Source organism: Coregonus lavaretus (assembly GCF_964263955.1).
Source record: "Coregonus lavaretus genome assembly, chromosome: 1".
Taxonomy (NCBI): Eukaryota; Metazoa; Chordata; class Actinopteri; order Salmoniformes; family Salmonidae; genus Coregonus; species Coregonus lavaretus.
Genome location: NC_139988.1, coordinates 65050472 through 65063290, shown reverse-complemented (window position 1 = coordinate 65063290; position 12819 = coordinate 65050472). Strand labels below are relative to the sequence as shown.

General features: G+C 43.4%; 3 protein-coding genes across 13 annotated transcripts; 1 reads left to right on the top strand and 2 right to left on the bottom strand.

Annotated features, from left to right (window-relative positions):
* Positions 1–481: 481 nt before the first annotated feature.
* On the bottom strand, positions 482–5506 carry anks3 (ankyrin repeat and sterile alpha motif domain containing 3). 6 transcript variants are annotated; one of them, XM_084171282.1, is made up of 16 exons: positions 5326–5506; positions 4863–5077; positions 4568–4766; positions 4308–4429; positions 4134–4215; positions 3881–4004; positions 3586–3741; positions 3309–3434; positions 3024–3139; positions 2749–2916; positions 2488–2612; positions 2166–2307; positions 1805–2075; positions 1621–1692; positions 1417–1508; positions 482–1277 (listed from the first exon to the last, which is right to left on the bottom strand). In XM_084171282.1, exons 2-15 carry the CDS (start codon positions 5033–5035, stop codon positions 1426–1428), a joined length of 1959 nt encoding a protein of 652 aa, XP_084027408.1. In that variant the 5' UTR covers positions 5036–5077; positions 5326–5506; the 3' UTR covers positions 482–1277; positions 1417–1425. The 6 variants fall into 6 exon arrangements, with proteins under 6 accessions (XP_084027408.1, XP_084027412.1, XP_084027409.1 ...); XM_084171286.1 differs by having other exon boundaries at positions 1405–1508; positions 2782–2916; XM_084171283.1 differs by having other exon boundaries at positions 1405–1508; positions 5412–5506.
* Positions 5507–5930: 424 nt separating this feature from the next.
* On the bottom strand, positions 5931–8467 carry cUnh8orf33 (chromosome Un C8orf33 homolog). Of its 6 annotated transcripts, none has more exons than XM_084166066.1 (6): positions 8284–8464; positions 7788–7922; positions 7161–7681; positions 6978–7068; positions 6666–6812; positions 5931–6345 (listed from the first exon to the last, which is right to left on the bottom strand). In XM_084166066.1, the coding sequence occupies exons 2-6, from the start codon at positions 7813–7815 to the stop codon at positions 6122–6124; spliced, it is 1011 nt and encodes a 336-aa protein (XP_084022192.1). In that variant the 5' UTR covers positions 7816–7922; positions 8284–8464; the 3' UTR covers positions 5931–6121. The 6 variants fall into 6 exon arrangements, with proteins under 6 accessions (XP_084022192.1, XP_084022193.1, XP_084022194.1 ...); XM_084166067.1 differs by having other exon boundaries at positions 7161–7678; positions 8284–8461; XM_084166068.1 differs by having other exon boundaries at positions 7161–7678; positions 7788–7900; positions 8284–8453.
* A 256-nt stretch (positions 8468–8723) lies between these two features.
* h3f3d (H3 histone, family 3D) lies at positions 8724–11239 on the top strand. Its single transcript, XM_084166052.1, has 4 exons — positions 8724–8828; positions 9935–10081; positions 10176–10329; positions 10771–11239. Exons 2-4 carry the CDS (start codon positions 9954–9956, stop codon positions 10897–10899), a joined length of 411 nt encoding a protein of 136 aa, XP_084022178.1. The 5' UTR covers positions 8724–8828; positions 9935–9953; the 3' UTR covers positions 10900–11239.
* Positions 11240–12819: the final 1580 nt, after the last annotated feature.

Genomic DNA, 12819 nt, shown 5'->3' with positions numbered 1-12819 from the left:
TTAACAAAGTCTAAACTGTATTTCTGATCAATTTGATGTTATGGCATTTCGTTTTTTAAATTCGTCAGTGTATTGCTCAGCTGGGCAGAACAGTTTGCTGTTCTAAATGGATCATTTGTGTATGTAAATAGCGATAAAGATATTTTGGGAAGACTGATGTAGACTTTATTCATGAGATAACGACTCCCCAGTGCTTCCACTGAACACGTTCAGCACTGTTTTCTAAGGCAATAAAATATTTTGTGATGCTCATCTGTCTCTGTATCATAAACCATGTGAACTTGTATTAACCCAGTCAGTGACCTTTTGAATGGGACACATTGCCATAATGCTTATGGAACTAGAATGTTAAAAGGGATGGCTTACACATGCTAAATTGTGCTTACATATTAAAGTGTAATTAATAATCAAAGTAAGACTTTCATACTACAATGTTATTGAGATATTGCCTGGAAAGTTAACCTAATAATGCACAGGTTTTAGACTGACACGACAAAACATTTATTGCGCTTATGATTACACACACACAGAACACTACATTCACTGAGGTCATACTTAAAAAATATGTGAACATTAACAACAAAATGGGAAGTTTGAAAAAATGAAAAACAACATACAGTTAAACATTACAGAAGACACTAGTAACAGATGTGGTGAAAGATCAACAATGGAAATTACAGACATTGTTTCCCTCTATGGGGATTTTCTGTTCCAGACTTTACATTCAGCAGGACGACACTTCCTAACATGCAACAAAACAAGTTACAGAATACATTTTTTTTTTAATATTCTAAAATGATCAATTCATGTACATTTATTCTCTTCATGTCAAAGATCAGGTTATTTAGAAACATGAGTGATCTTTCTTTTGTTTGCATCACAGCATGTATGTGTCTCATACATATAGGATAGGAGGACAGAGGATCTACAGTCAAAATGTTTCACAGCCAGACAGGCTCGCCTTAGGGAGCTGGCTGGTTTATCAGCTTTCCCCCGACTGCACCTCCTAATTCAAATGAAGCAGTCCACCATCACCAGCACAGGCATGTGAGGAGCAGCTGCCCTCGCCCGTTTGTCGTATCCCTGCAGTATCTGCCAATGGCCTCTTTGGCCAGGCTAGAGGCCACAACCCCTGGCCCATTCCCATACGGGAGCGCCTGGGAACACTGGTCCTCAGCCCACTGTATCCAGTCCGGCCAGCTGGCCCGGCCCACTCCCAGTCCATTGAGTGTGTTCAGGGTGGCATGCTCACCCTCCGTCAGCATTGTCAGGAAGCCCTGTGAAGACAGAACGCCGTATTGAGACCCAGAACTTCTCACTCATGTTGATGGAGTCCTAGCTACCGAAAGAGTGGTTAGCCATTCATGTTGATGGTTCGCTTTAGCACCTAACATCTATACCCACCCAGACACTCACCAATACTGCCTAGGGCTGTTCCCAGCTGTCTGTGACCTTCTCTGGGACACTCAGTCGCCTCAGGTTCTGCAGCACAGTCTGGAGGGTCTCCCCTGGCAGGGTCAAAAACCAGACACACTCAGACACAACAGTAGCTCTCATTCATAACAATAGTTAGCATCGGAGAACTGGATAGATTTGAAAACCTGCGATAGTTTGTCCTACCTAGCTCCTCTTCATATGAATCCAGTGTTGTCATTAACTCCGAGACACTGGTGGACTTCAAGCCTTCTCCACCTGAGGGAAAGAATGAGAAGACAAATAATATGTTACTTTCCAAAGGAGTGGCAGAATAATATTTGGTTTTGTGGCCACCAGTCATCCAACAACGCAGCTCACGGCCACCCACCTTTTCCACCAGTATTGCCTTTCAGTTTGCCGTCGCCGTGGTAAGGACTGCCGTTGCCGTCGGCGCTGAGGCGAGACATGAGCTCGCAGCGGCAGGCGCGGGCCTTTTCTAGTGTGGCATTCATGTCCTGAGCCAGTCTGTGGTTGTCCACCAGCTCTGTGTGCACCCTCCTCCAGGCCATCTTGTCCTCCATCAGGCATCCCTCCATCACCGTGCGCAGTTCCTTCTCCTGAGACATCTGGCCCTGCAGGCCCTCCACCTCCTCGCACCGCTACACCAGAGGGGAGAAAGAGGAGTTGGGGGATAAGAGGAGCAATGAAGTGGTTTAGAAATAAGGTTTTGGTTAGTTTTGCTTCTTTACCTTATGTAGCTGAATGGCCATCTCCTGCATCTCGGCCTCCAGCTGGTCAGCGTAGGCCTGCTCCAGAGCGTCACTAGGTGGCCGGGCACTACTGTGCCACCGTGCAATCGCTGAGGTCATCTTGCGCTTGGGTCCAAAAAGCCTTCAGTGGAGAAAACGAAGTAAATCAGAATGGAGAGACTTGCGATATTCTATAGAGCCCAGAGTAGGTCTGAGATGGACAGACAAAGCCAGTAGCCGATAGAATGTAGACATGTCCAAGATGGTACTAGTGAGGGCATTGGAGCCAAAGCTAGGTACGACAGAGACCACAGTGACTTACGTGATTCCCACTTCCTTAAGGTCATTCTCTGTGAGGGTGAGAAATATTCTTAGGTCAATGTCCTGTTCCTCCAACAGGGGGAGGTACTTGGAAAAGCCAATCTGCTCCAGGAACTCCGCCAGATCCTACAAGAGGGCAGGGATCAAAGGTCAGGTATAGATCAGACACTGGTCGAGGGAAAAACACGTAACAGAACAGCATGGGGCTCTGTATGAGAAACATTAATTAAATGTATAGTGATCCAACAACACCGACACGTGCCTTGGGACCTGCATAGTTGGGAGGACCACCTACAGGCGAGCGCACCCCACAGTTCCCTGGGCCACCGGGCTGCACCGTTTCACTGCTGCTACCATGGCGACCCTTGCCTTTAGCGTGATGACCCTTGTTTGCGCGGCGGGAGCAGCTCTTTTTAGCCTGATCTGAGTCCTAAAAAGGACAAAGGTACATTGTGATGAGGACAAAAGGGCTCATTGGAACCACCATTGTGGTATGTGAATGCGTCAATGTGCGGTCCCTATGCCGTGTGCGGTTACCTCGTTACTCTCCAGCGAGCCCTCCCGGCTAAGTCCGATCACGCAGGGAAGCCCCTCGCTGCTGCTACTGCTGCTCCTCATGGTGGGCATGTCGTTATCAAAGAAGGGGCTCTCATCTATTGTGGAATCACAGAAGCTGGATTAGCAACATGGTGGAATGGGTAGAAGTGTAGACTGGTATTTCTGTGTGGAGGAAACGTGTAAAGTTGCTGCTGTTGTAGGACGATCTAGTGACAAATAAGTGGACAGGTGAACGGTTAAGAGTGTTTAACTATGTAGTCATACCTCTGCTGCTGTTGCTCTGGCCGTCCAGCTCGTTGATAGGCGAGGTGACGTCACGGAAACAGATGCCCTCACTCTGCTCCCCGACATCACGGAATGCAATGTATCCCGGGGGCGCCACCGCTGGCTCTATAGGAATAAGTGAATAATAGCTATATCAAACAAGGTCCAACAGGACAGTGTCTAGCAGCAGAGCAGTATGTGGATTCAGCACAACCACTTCAACTTCTTCTGTGGAATAGATAAAGCTGTAATAGAGAGGTAACCTAAAGAACGCTACCGGAGTGTTTACTGGGGCCTCCCACTCTGAATTTGGCGATGGCTTGAGGCCCATCGTGGATGCTGGGGCCTTTGGCTCGGCTGCGACTCAAGCGACTCAGTCTGGGGGGGGCACTGCTGTCAGAGTCCTCCGACGAGCTCAGGTCCTCAAAGTGTCCTGGGGGGGGGGGGGGGGGGGGCGCAAACGTAGGCACAATGAGAACCTAAACTGTTCCACCACAATATTTCCAAAACAGTTAAGGTATAAAAAAGGTATCAGATTTAAAGAGTCATCTTCTTAGTAAGCAAGTCCTCACCTGCACCTGGTTTGGCTTTAGGAGAGCGCATGTCAATGAGGCTGGCGATCTTTGTGTGGCCGTACATCATAGCTAGGGCACGGGCGGTCTCTCCTTTGGCGTTCCGCTCATCTACTTTGACACCCTGAGACAAGAGTTATCATATACAAACTAGGTTTAGTACTCCTTTAACAGATTTGCATCAGGTACGTTTTTGAGACTAACACATGAAAATGACAGTACTGTAAATCCTAGCAAACAATAACCTACTCACATGGTCAAGGAGGCATTGTACAATGATTTCATGTCCAGAAGCAGCAGCCTCCATCAGCGGAGTGAAGCCAGACCCTGGCTCTCTACAGGTGAGAAACATGTCATTACACACCTCATGATTGAATAGTGGGACATAGATTGTTGTGGTTGTATTCATTTGACTGACGATACTCACTTCACATTGACATTGGCATTGTTGTCCAGCAGGAACTTAACCATCTGCTGGTGGCCAGTGCTGGTGCAGTGGTACAGGGCTGTCCAGCCTCGAGAGTCCTTCAGCTCCAACTCAGCACCTTGCTTTTGGGAGATAAAACAACTAGGAAATTGTTTCATAATGTACAATACCACCACCCATTACACTAAAATTAAACCTGAACTGAGGTTTATTTGAGGTGAAAATGAGAACAATATTTGATTCAGAAAAGTAAATCTGACCTGCATTAGGAAGTATGCAATGCTTTCATTCCCACAGCTCGCTGCCAGCATAAGGGGTGTCAGACCTTTGCCAGTGGTGGCATTAACGTTCACTCCAGCCTCCAGCAAAAGATTAGCAATGTTGTCATGCCCAATATATGAAGAATACATCAGGGGAGTCCAGCCCCCAATGTTCTTGCTGTCCAAGTTCACCTCCCCTCTAAAAGGACATAGCAGTACATTACTGTCAATGAGTGTTGTGAGAAGCATCTAGTCTCTCTCTCTCTCTCTCACACACAGTTGATGAGGTACTCACTTTTTAATACACTCTGATACTACATCATACTGGCCAATGGAGCAGGCAGTGTGGAGGTCGAGGGGTACATCCAATTCCTCAGGTCGTACTAAAGTGTTAATGTCCCCTAGCCACAGGGAGAGGCTGACACCAAACTGCTCCGATTCACCCGCCTCATCGCTCAACTCCGACATTCTCACCCCAGACTAGGCAAGCTCCCACTGCACCGCTGTAACCTGCACACAGGTACTCAACTGAGAAAGGATGTCGTGGAGAAATGTTTTCTAGCTAGCTAACTTTAGCCTGGTCCCATACTGTATGTGTTGTAGCCAACTCTTCTGTCATTGTCGTAGCTAGCTAATAAAACAGGCTAAGCAAATGTGTAGCCCCCTTTTGGATGGGGATAACAACAGCTAACTAGCTACGTTAACGTTAGCTAGCTATACGCTAACGTTAGTTATCTAGCCATTTAATATAGACTCACATGCATAAAGTCCACAACTGACGGAGCTGTTGGACAGAAGAAACAACATAGTTATATTCAGCAATATTTTAGGCATTTAAACTTACCGTAAAAACTAGTTATTTTTAGTTTTTCCACAGTTGCCGAGTGTTCAAGACTTCTCTTGGTTGCTTGTGTTACAATTGACTGCCCAAAGTTGTGCAGTCAAATTCCTGGTAGTTGTAGTCATTTATCTTTGAGAAAACTAAATGCTGAAAGTAAACATTTGGGTGGGTAACTTCATTTCCCATGATTCCTAGCTCCAGAAACAGTCTATGTTTTATGGAAACTCTCCCCAGTCAAAAGTTTTTAAACCTCATCATGTACATTATATTTACCCCAGTCGTACAGTATTTGATTGATAGAGATACACAAAATAAGTAGCAAGAGAAACTATGGCATGAAATAGTACACACTGAAGCTGCCCCATGGGCACATTTGTAACGTTGTTCTCCCCCCTGAACTCAAGACCATTGTTGCTGGACAAGGCTAACTTGCCCACCTTTCAGTTTCAATAAACGTAGAGATAGCGTAGATGGTCGTAGATTGATGTAACTTCAATGAATTCATGCGAGATGCAGATATTTAGACAAATAATACAATTTATTAATTAAAAGGTTTACAATACATAATCAAACCACAACCAATAGCATTATAATCTACCAAAACCATTTTTCAGATGGGGAGCATTTAAGCAAAGAACTTTCAAATGTGGCTTAATTTGTATTCGTCTATAGAGTAAGACTGATTTCCTGAGCAAATACTTCCCCAGAGCAAATCAGAGGAAGTTAAAGCAGAACTCTTCATTAGCAGGAGTGAAGACAAAAGTTGAGTTCTCCTGGTTCAGCACACTTGTGTTTGGAGTCTGTGCCTGCAAAATCTCTTGTTGACTCTTTGCATCGGATTTTAAGGGTAGAATCTCTGTTTTACCTTCCACTTTCCTGTGGAAAATAGACTTCTTAGCAGGGTCTGCCACTACTTTGACCTGAGCCGATGTCATTGCTGAAAGATAAAAATAAAAATACTTAGTTGCCACATATTTCTATGCAACATATATCATATTCATAATTTGCGGTGTTTCTCGTCTGAAATACTGAAAGTCACTACTGACTTTCGTGTAAGCTTCATGTTTATTTTTTCACTTCAAGCCTGTTTAAATTTTAACTTCTATGCGTCTTCCTGTATTGTTAGATATTACTGCACTGTTGGCGCTAGGAACACAAGCATTTCGCTACACCCGCAATAATCTGCTAAATATGTGTATTTCGACCAATAAAATGTGATTTGTACTCATATCTGAGTTCCTCTCACGCTCCACTCACCAGCCTGAATCAGTTTGAACTGCTTGTGCTTCTCCTCCTCCATCTTCTTCCTGTAGTCCCCAGACATGGCCCTCATCACCTGCCTCTTCTTTGCCAGGGGGGCTTTGGAGCTGCGCAGCGTCTTAAGGGCACGAGAGGCCTCCTCCTCTACAGACAGCAAAGACTCAAGATATAACCCCACATCAAACTTTTTATGCATATTGCAACAATCTACTTCTTCACTGTTGGTGTTATGAACATTTCACATTTGAATGTACTGTTTATCATGCACTTCAGAGAGCGACTGGATTCTAGAGTCTAAACTACACCCACTCTGTTTTGGCGTAGCCTTCAGAGTCGCCATGCCCAGCTCCAGCTGCTCAATGCACCAGTCCAGCTCTCTTTTCAGCTGCTGTTCTGTAGTCTGAAAAATACAACCAAAAGTTTAACTGATATACTACACCAACCACACTGAATCAAATTGAAATATTAAACTCAAACAACAACATCACCCACCAGCACTGTGCCATCCTCCCCACGAGCCCCTTCTGTGTCTGTCAAGTTTGTCATCTGTTTTTGCTGTCCTTCACTGCTGTCTGTGGCTTTTTTCTTATGACCAGATTTCTTATTTTTCTTGCCTTTAGAAGATGTGGTTGGCTCAGGTGTTTTAATTACTTGTTGAGCGTTCTGGCCCTGACGCTTTTCCTCTTTGGACTCTTTCGGGGCTACAGCTTCTAAGGGTACTGGCGTGTCAATTTCTTTCTCCATCTCCCCTGGTGTACTAACAGGGATTTGGAAGTTGAATGCAAAACCAGAACCCTGTTCTGTAGAAGCGGTGGATGTTTTTGTCTGTAATCCTGCAAACTGGTGTTTCACATCTGAGAGGGCAGTTTCTACCCCATGTGCTGCTGGTGCACCCTCTGGGAAGAAGTTGAAAGTGAAAGAGTTTTCACTGCGGGCCCAGAGTTGTTTCTCTGTTCTGCTTTGTTGGTTCTGTTCTCCTTGGGCAGTGTCATTCACCCGAGGCTCAATGTCTGCTTCAAAACATTAACACATACACAAGGACATGCAGAGACACAGTATTAAAACACACTACGATGCATAAGGATGTCAAGGAATTTCTTGTAATGACTTGTGTCCTACCTATGACCAGTGCCTTATGCTCTGTCATGATTCACTCAGCACCAGCTATTTCCAGATGACAACTCTGAAGACACTCATATAACTGCTGTTTCGCTCAAATGAGATGTAGACTGCTGCAGAAAGATTATGCCAAAGCTGACATCAGGCGCATAAAGTGTCACTAGCAGATGATCAAAGCATTGTTTTTTCACCCTTAAGGCCCTTTCTCACCAAGCAAGTTGCGTTTTTTGTCCGAATTGTTGTCTATTAAGATATAGGCTAATGAAATAACACGAAGCTTAGCCTACAGAGCTAGGTCTACCTGGCTACGGCGGCTGAGTATAGGCTATGCTAGCTGGGAAGCGCTTCACTCAATGTGCTTGCAAAAATCGAATCTGTTCCGAATAAATAATTGACGGATTGACGATATTTCGCAATTGGTGTGAATGGCGTCATAAACTAGACGCGCTCGTATTTATTTTTAACGGACTTGGTGAGAAAGGGCCTTTATGCTCACCTTTGAAAAGATTCACAACGCTATTCAAGCAACCAAATAAAAATGTTTGGCATACTTTCTTCGAAACGACAGGCATGCATTACTGAGCTGTATCAAATACATGTATAACTAATCATATCTGTAGCTATATATTAACGGAGCATGCATCAAGCATTGTGTACATGTTCATCGTTATTCCGACAGGGGCAAAGTTTCCAAATACTTTTGGTTCCGCTATTCATATATTTTGTTGTTGCCAGATGCCACTTTCTAGATTGAAAATTAACTAAAGTGTTTCATTTTATTTATTTATTGGTATGTTATTTTATCATTAAAATAGTCTCACATTTCGCTTGGATAAACTTGTTAGAAATTTTATTCAATTTTTAAAGAAGCCTCTGCATCGTAGTGCGTAATTTTGGTTTGACCAATACAAAGCGTTGTGCTGATGTTTGTGGGCAGGTCTACAAATCAGACAGAAAAAAAAGTATAAATAGAATGTGCCATTTCCGCTCAACATAAGAGACGGCAATTGAAAAACTTGAACGTGTATTTTGTATGAAGAGGTAACTAGCTAAGATTCTATCTAAATTAATACGGTGTGTAAATATTTGTGTGGTTGTTCATATTGAAATGATTTAGGTAGCCAAAACTATCAAGCGAGGTTTTGTTGGTAGCTAGCGAACGTTGGCTAACTACTGTAAAACAGAACTGTGGTTTGTCTGGGCAGTTAACTACAGTAACTACCTAGCATGACGTTTAGTAATGTTTACGATTTGCGACATACAAGCGATTCGTTTTGATTGTGCTGTGTATTCTATCATTTCGCTGAGTAAGGTAACGTTAGTTAACTGTTAGGTTACCTATACCAGGCCTTACAGGCCTTTGTGGCAATCGGCAATATGATTCCTCGGTGTAGGCGCCATGTTACAAAATAGGCAGCTGCTTGACATCACTGTAGATGAAAACGAAACGTGTAGGTTGTAAGCCGCGTAATGGTGGCTTGAATAACAGACTAGCTAACGTTAACAGTAGTTGGTGCGCACATTTATGAATTAACTAGCGTTAAGTTTGTTTTACCCTTCTCATTACTACATTTTTCAGATTGTTACTTATTTGGATGGTAATAGTTTTAGTTGGCTATGTAAAATGTATATTTAAGTATAGCGAACGTTAGCGTCAATTGACCCGCCACCGGTCAAGATAGTTGGCGCCCTGGCTGTATCCAGTGTGTTCAACCATGTCTAATTCCTGTTCCTTGCCAGTTATCAAGTGGATAGCTAGTTATCCCATATTTCACATGATTACAATTAGATTTTCCACAGCTAACGTTACTGTAAGAATACACAATGCCAATCTCGATTTGTCATTTTGGTGGTTTATTTTTCTTCCATCATGGCTGCGGTCACCTAACTACAGTAGCTATCTTGGCGTTATTAGCATAAGGCCCGTATTAAGCTAATATTAGCCAATGTCGGTATTGACTGTTTAGACTGCATGCCTACTGAAACAAATATTTACTGCAATAATCTAATGCAACCACGCTAACCAGGTCTCAACTCGAGTCAATTTGCTGGCCTTCAGTAACCTTGACTAAGGAACAGTTTGCGCTTACTTTAATAGTAATGCCATCCGGTTCCTTACACTCAATTTGAATTTCATCTATTTTCAGAGAAGTAAACAAGTGAGCCATGGCACGTACTAAGCAGACCGCCCGTAAATCCACTGGCGGAAAAGCGCCCAGGAAACAGCTGGCCACCAAGGCTGCAAGGAAAAGCGCGCCATCTACTGGCGGTGTGAAGAAGCCTCACAGATACAGGTAATTATTTTCACCTCGATTTGCAGCAGTTTTGGACTTCTGGCCCAATCCTTTGACTGGCCTGCAGATACTGATTTTAATGTGTTTTGTGTAGGCCGGGTACAGTGGCTCTGAGAGAGATCCGTCGGTACCAGAAATCCACTGAGCTGCTGATCAGGAAGCTGCCCTTCCAGCGTCTGGTCCGTGAAATTGCACAGGACTTCAAGACTGACCTCCGCTTCCAGAGTGCAGCCATTGGCGCTCTGCAGGCAAGTTAACTTTATGATTTTGATTGGAACAGTTTGATAGTTAGGTGTAGTCACATGGGTGCTAATTTAGCTGGTTCAAGAATTACCCATGTTAAAGCAACATTGGAACGACAACCCAAGAAGTGGTGAGCCAGAGTGGCCTTGCTTCCAACTATGCCCAAAGTAACTGATGTAATGGTTTGCAGCTGCACTTAAAGGGATACTTCGGGAGCATGCTAGCAGATACCATAGACTTCCAGTCATTGAGCTAATGCTAGTTAGCATTGGCTTGCAAAACTAACTACCTTTCTACATACTGGACACAGACATAAAAATAGTCTCCACAAATTCATCTGACTCTGGGGAAGTAGATTAAGTCCCCAAGTATCCCTTTTAAGATGTAATTACACCTAATTAGATTGAGTTACTTTTCTGAGAAAGGCTTGTTTTCTCCCAATACAGGAAGCCAGTGAGGCATACCTTGTTGGCCTGTTTGAGGACACCAACCTGTGTGCCATCCATGCCAAGAGGGTGACCATCATGCCCAAAGACATTCAGCTGGCTAGGCGAATCCGAGGCGAGCGTGCATAATATGAACACTTTTATTTTATTTTTTACTCTGTCTTTTGGAGGGTAACTAGGTGGGCGGGAATGGTTGGGGCTGTGTTTTATCTGAACTATGAATTAGTATGTACTAGTTTCAATTAATTTTGTAATGTCTCATTGGTAGGATAAAGGCTTGTGATCTATAGTACAGAAGTAGCAAGTGTCTTGCCAAACATTCCTAACCTCTCTCAGGTTTTGAAAGTGTATTTTAGAAATGGTTGATACCTTCAGGTCATCTTGTAATGTGCGTGCATGAGTCATGTGGAGTAGAACTGTTTTAATCGCATTATGGATATTTGTTGTAAATAAACTTTCCACTACCTCATGTTTACCATGTTTGGTTTATGACCCCCTCATAATTTATGGACATTCTGGGCTGACATTGAGGTATACTTTTGAAGGCCTTGAATCAGACATAGTAGACACTAACCATGAGTATCACTACATGTGTGATGGCAACATGAATTCTGTACATTTACATTTTAGTCATTAAGCAGACGCTCTTATCCAGAGTGACTTAGTGAGTGCATACATTTTCATACTGGCCCCCCGTGGGAATCGAACCCACAACCCTGGCATTGCAAGCGCCATGCTCTACCAACTGTTTTGTACAATTGAATGTTGACAATTTCTTTGGGTGGTGATCTTTTTCTATAAAATGTTGTCGCACTGCCACTTCCTTGTTGCTAAAATTCTAAGTTTGCCAAAACAAGCAAGTGTAGAGAATCATGGTACCATCTAAACCGCTGAACCATGTTGCTGTCCACTTGGAGTCATGTAATATGCTACGTACTACCACTACGATGTGGGAAAACATTTAACTTAATGGTGGTTGTGATGAGCTAAATGCAAACTAATATTGAGCGTTTCAGTTGCATGGGTTATTGCTGCTTGGCCGCAAATTATAAAGTGCTCTTATCCATAACCTACCCTTTCCACTATTGGCTTGACTAGTGCGCATGCGCCGAAACCAGATTGGGCATGTTTGACAACCAGTTGGAAGTGTGGAAACGCTTTACTTTTTGGTATGTGGAAGCTTAAACCCCAATGCTTTGTGTGCTATATCACACAGCATTTTATCCAGTCTGTTTGGAAACCCCTCTGGTGGGGAAAATACAGATTTTTGGAATAGTTGCATAAATCTGTCGCCAATTGGATAAACATACCTACAACGGTAGTTGGGACTAAATTGAGGCCATTTTCATTCAAGCAAATGTACTTACACAAAGCAAAAAGGCTCAGTCAAAGAACATTTCAAAACCAAAGGTTAAAACAAGTGGCTCAAGGCATTGCAATACTAACTATAATTGCATCTGCAAAACATTCAAATGTAACAACTTGGTTTGTCACATTTTATTTTTCTGCAGTTCATAGATTTGCTTAGTGTACATGTTGTCCTGCAGAGGCTAGGTAATGGCCCCTACCATTGTATGTCATAACTGCATCAATGTTACCTTCACACTATTCTGACAACTAAATGTTGATCATACAAGATCTACATATTGACCGTGAACATTGTAATGACAATTGCATTTTGGACCTTTTAAATATTGAGTCTCTGCACTTGTGGACAATAACCAGAACATTACAATATGTCTTATGCACATTGCTCATCGACTTGGAAGCATGCTGTAGATATGGCCTAATCTAGCTAAAATAACCTTAAATTAGACTAATTGCCCGATATTAGCTAGATTTTCTTTGTTCTTCTGAGAGTAAGCCAGGTAACTGTTCATAGAGATTCTTCTCCAGCTGTTCATCAATAACAGTGTCGCCCCTCAGTGCGCACCACAGCAAGAAGCTGACCCCTAAGAGACTGATGGGGAGGACTTTCCACCACGGCCGCTGATACTTGCTTCCCAGGGACTGGTCTACATTCCAAGACTTGTGACAGGCTTTACTGCT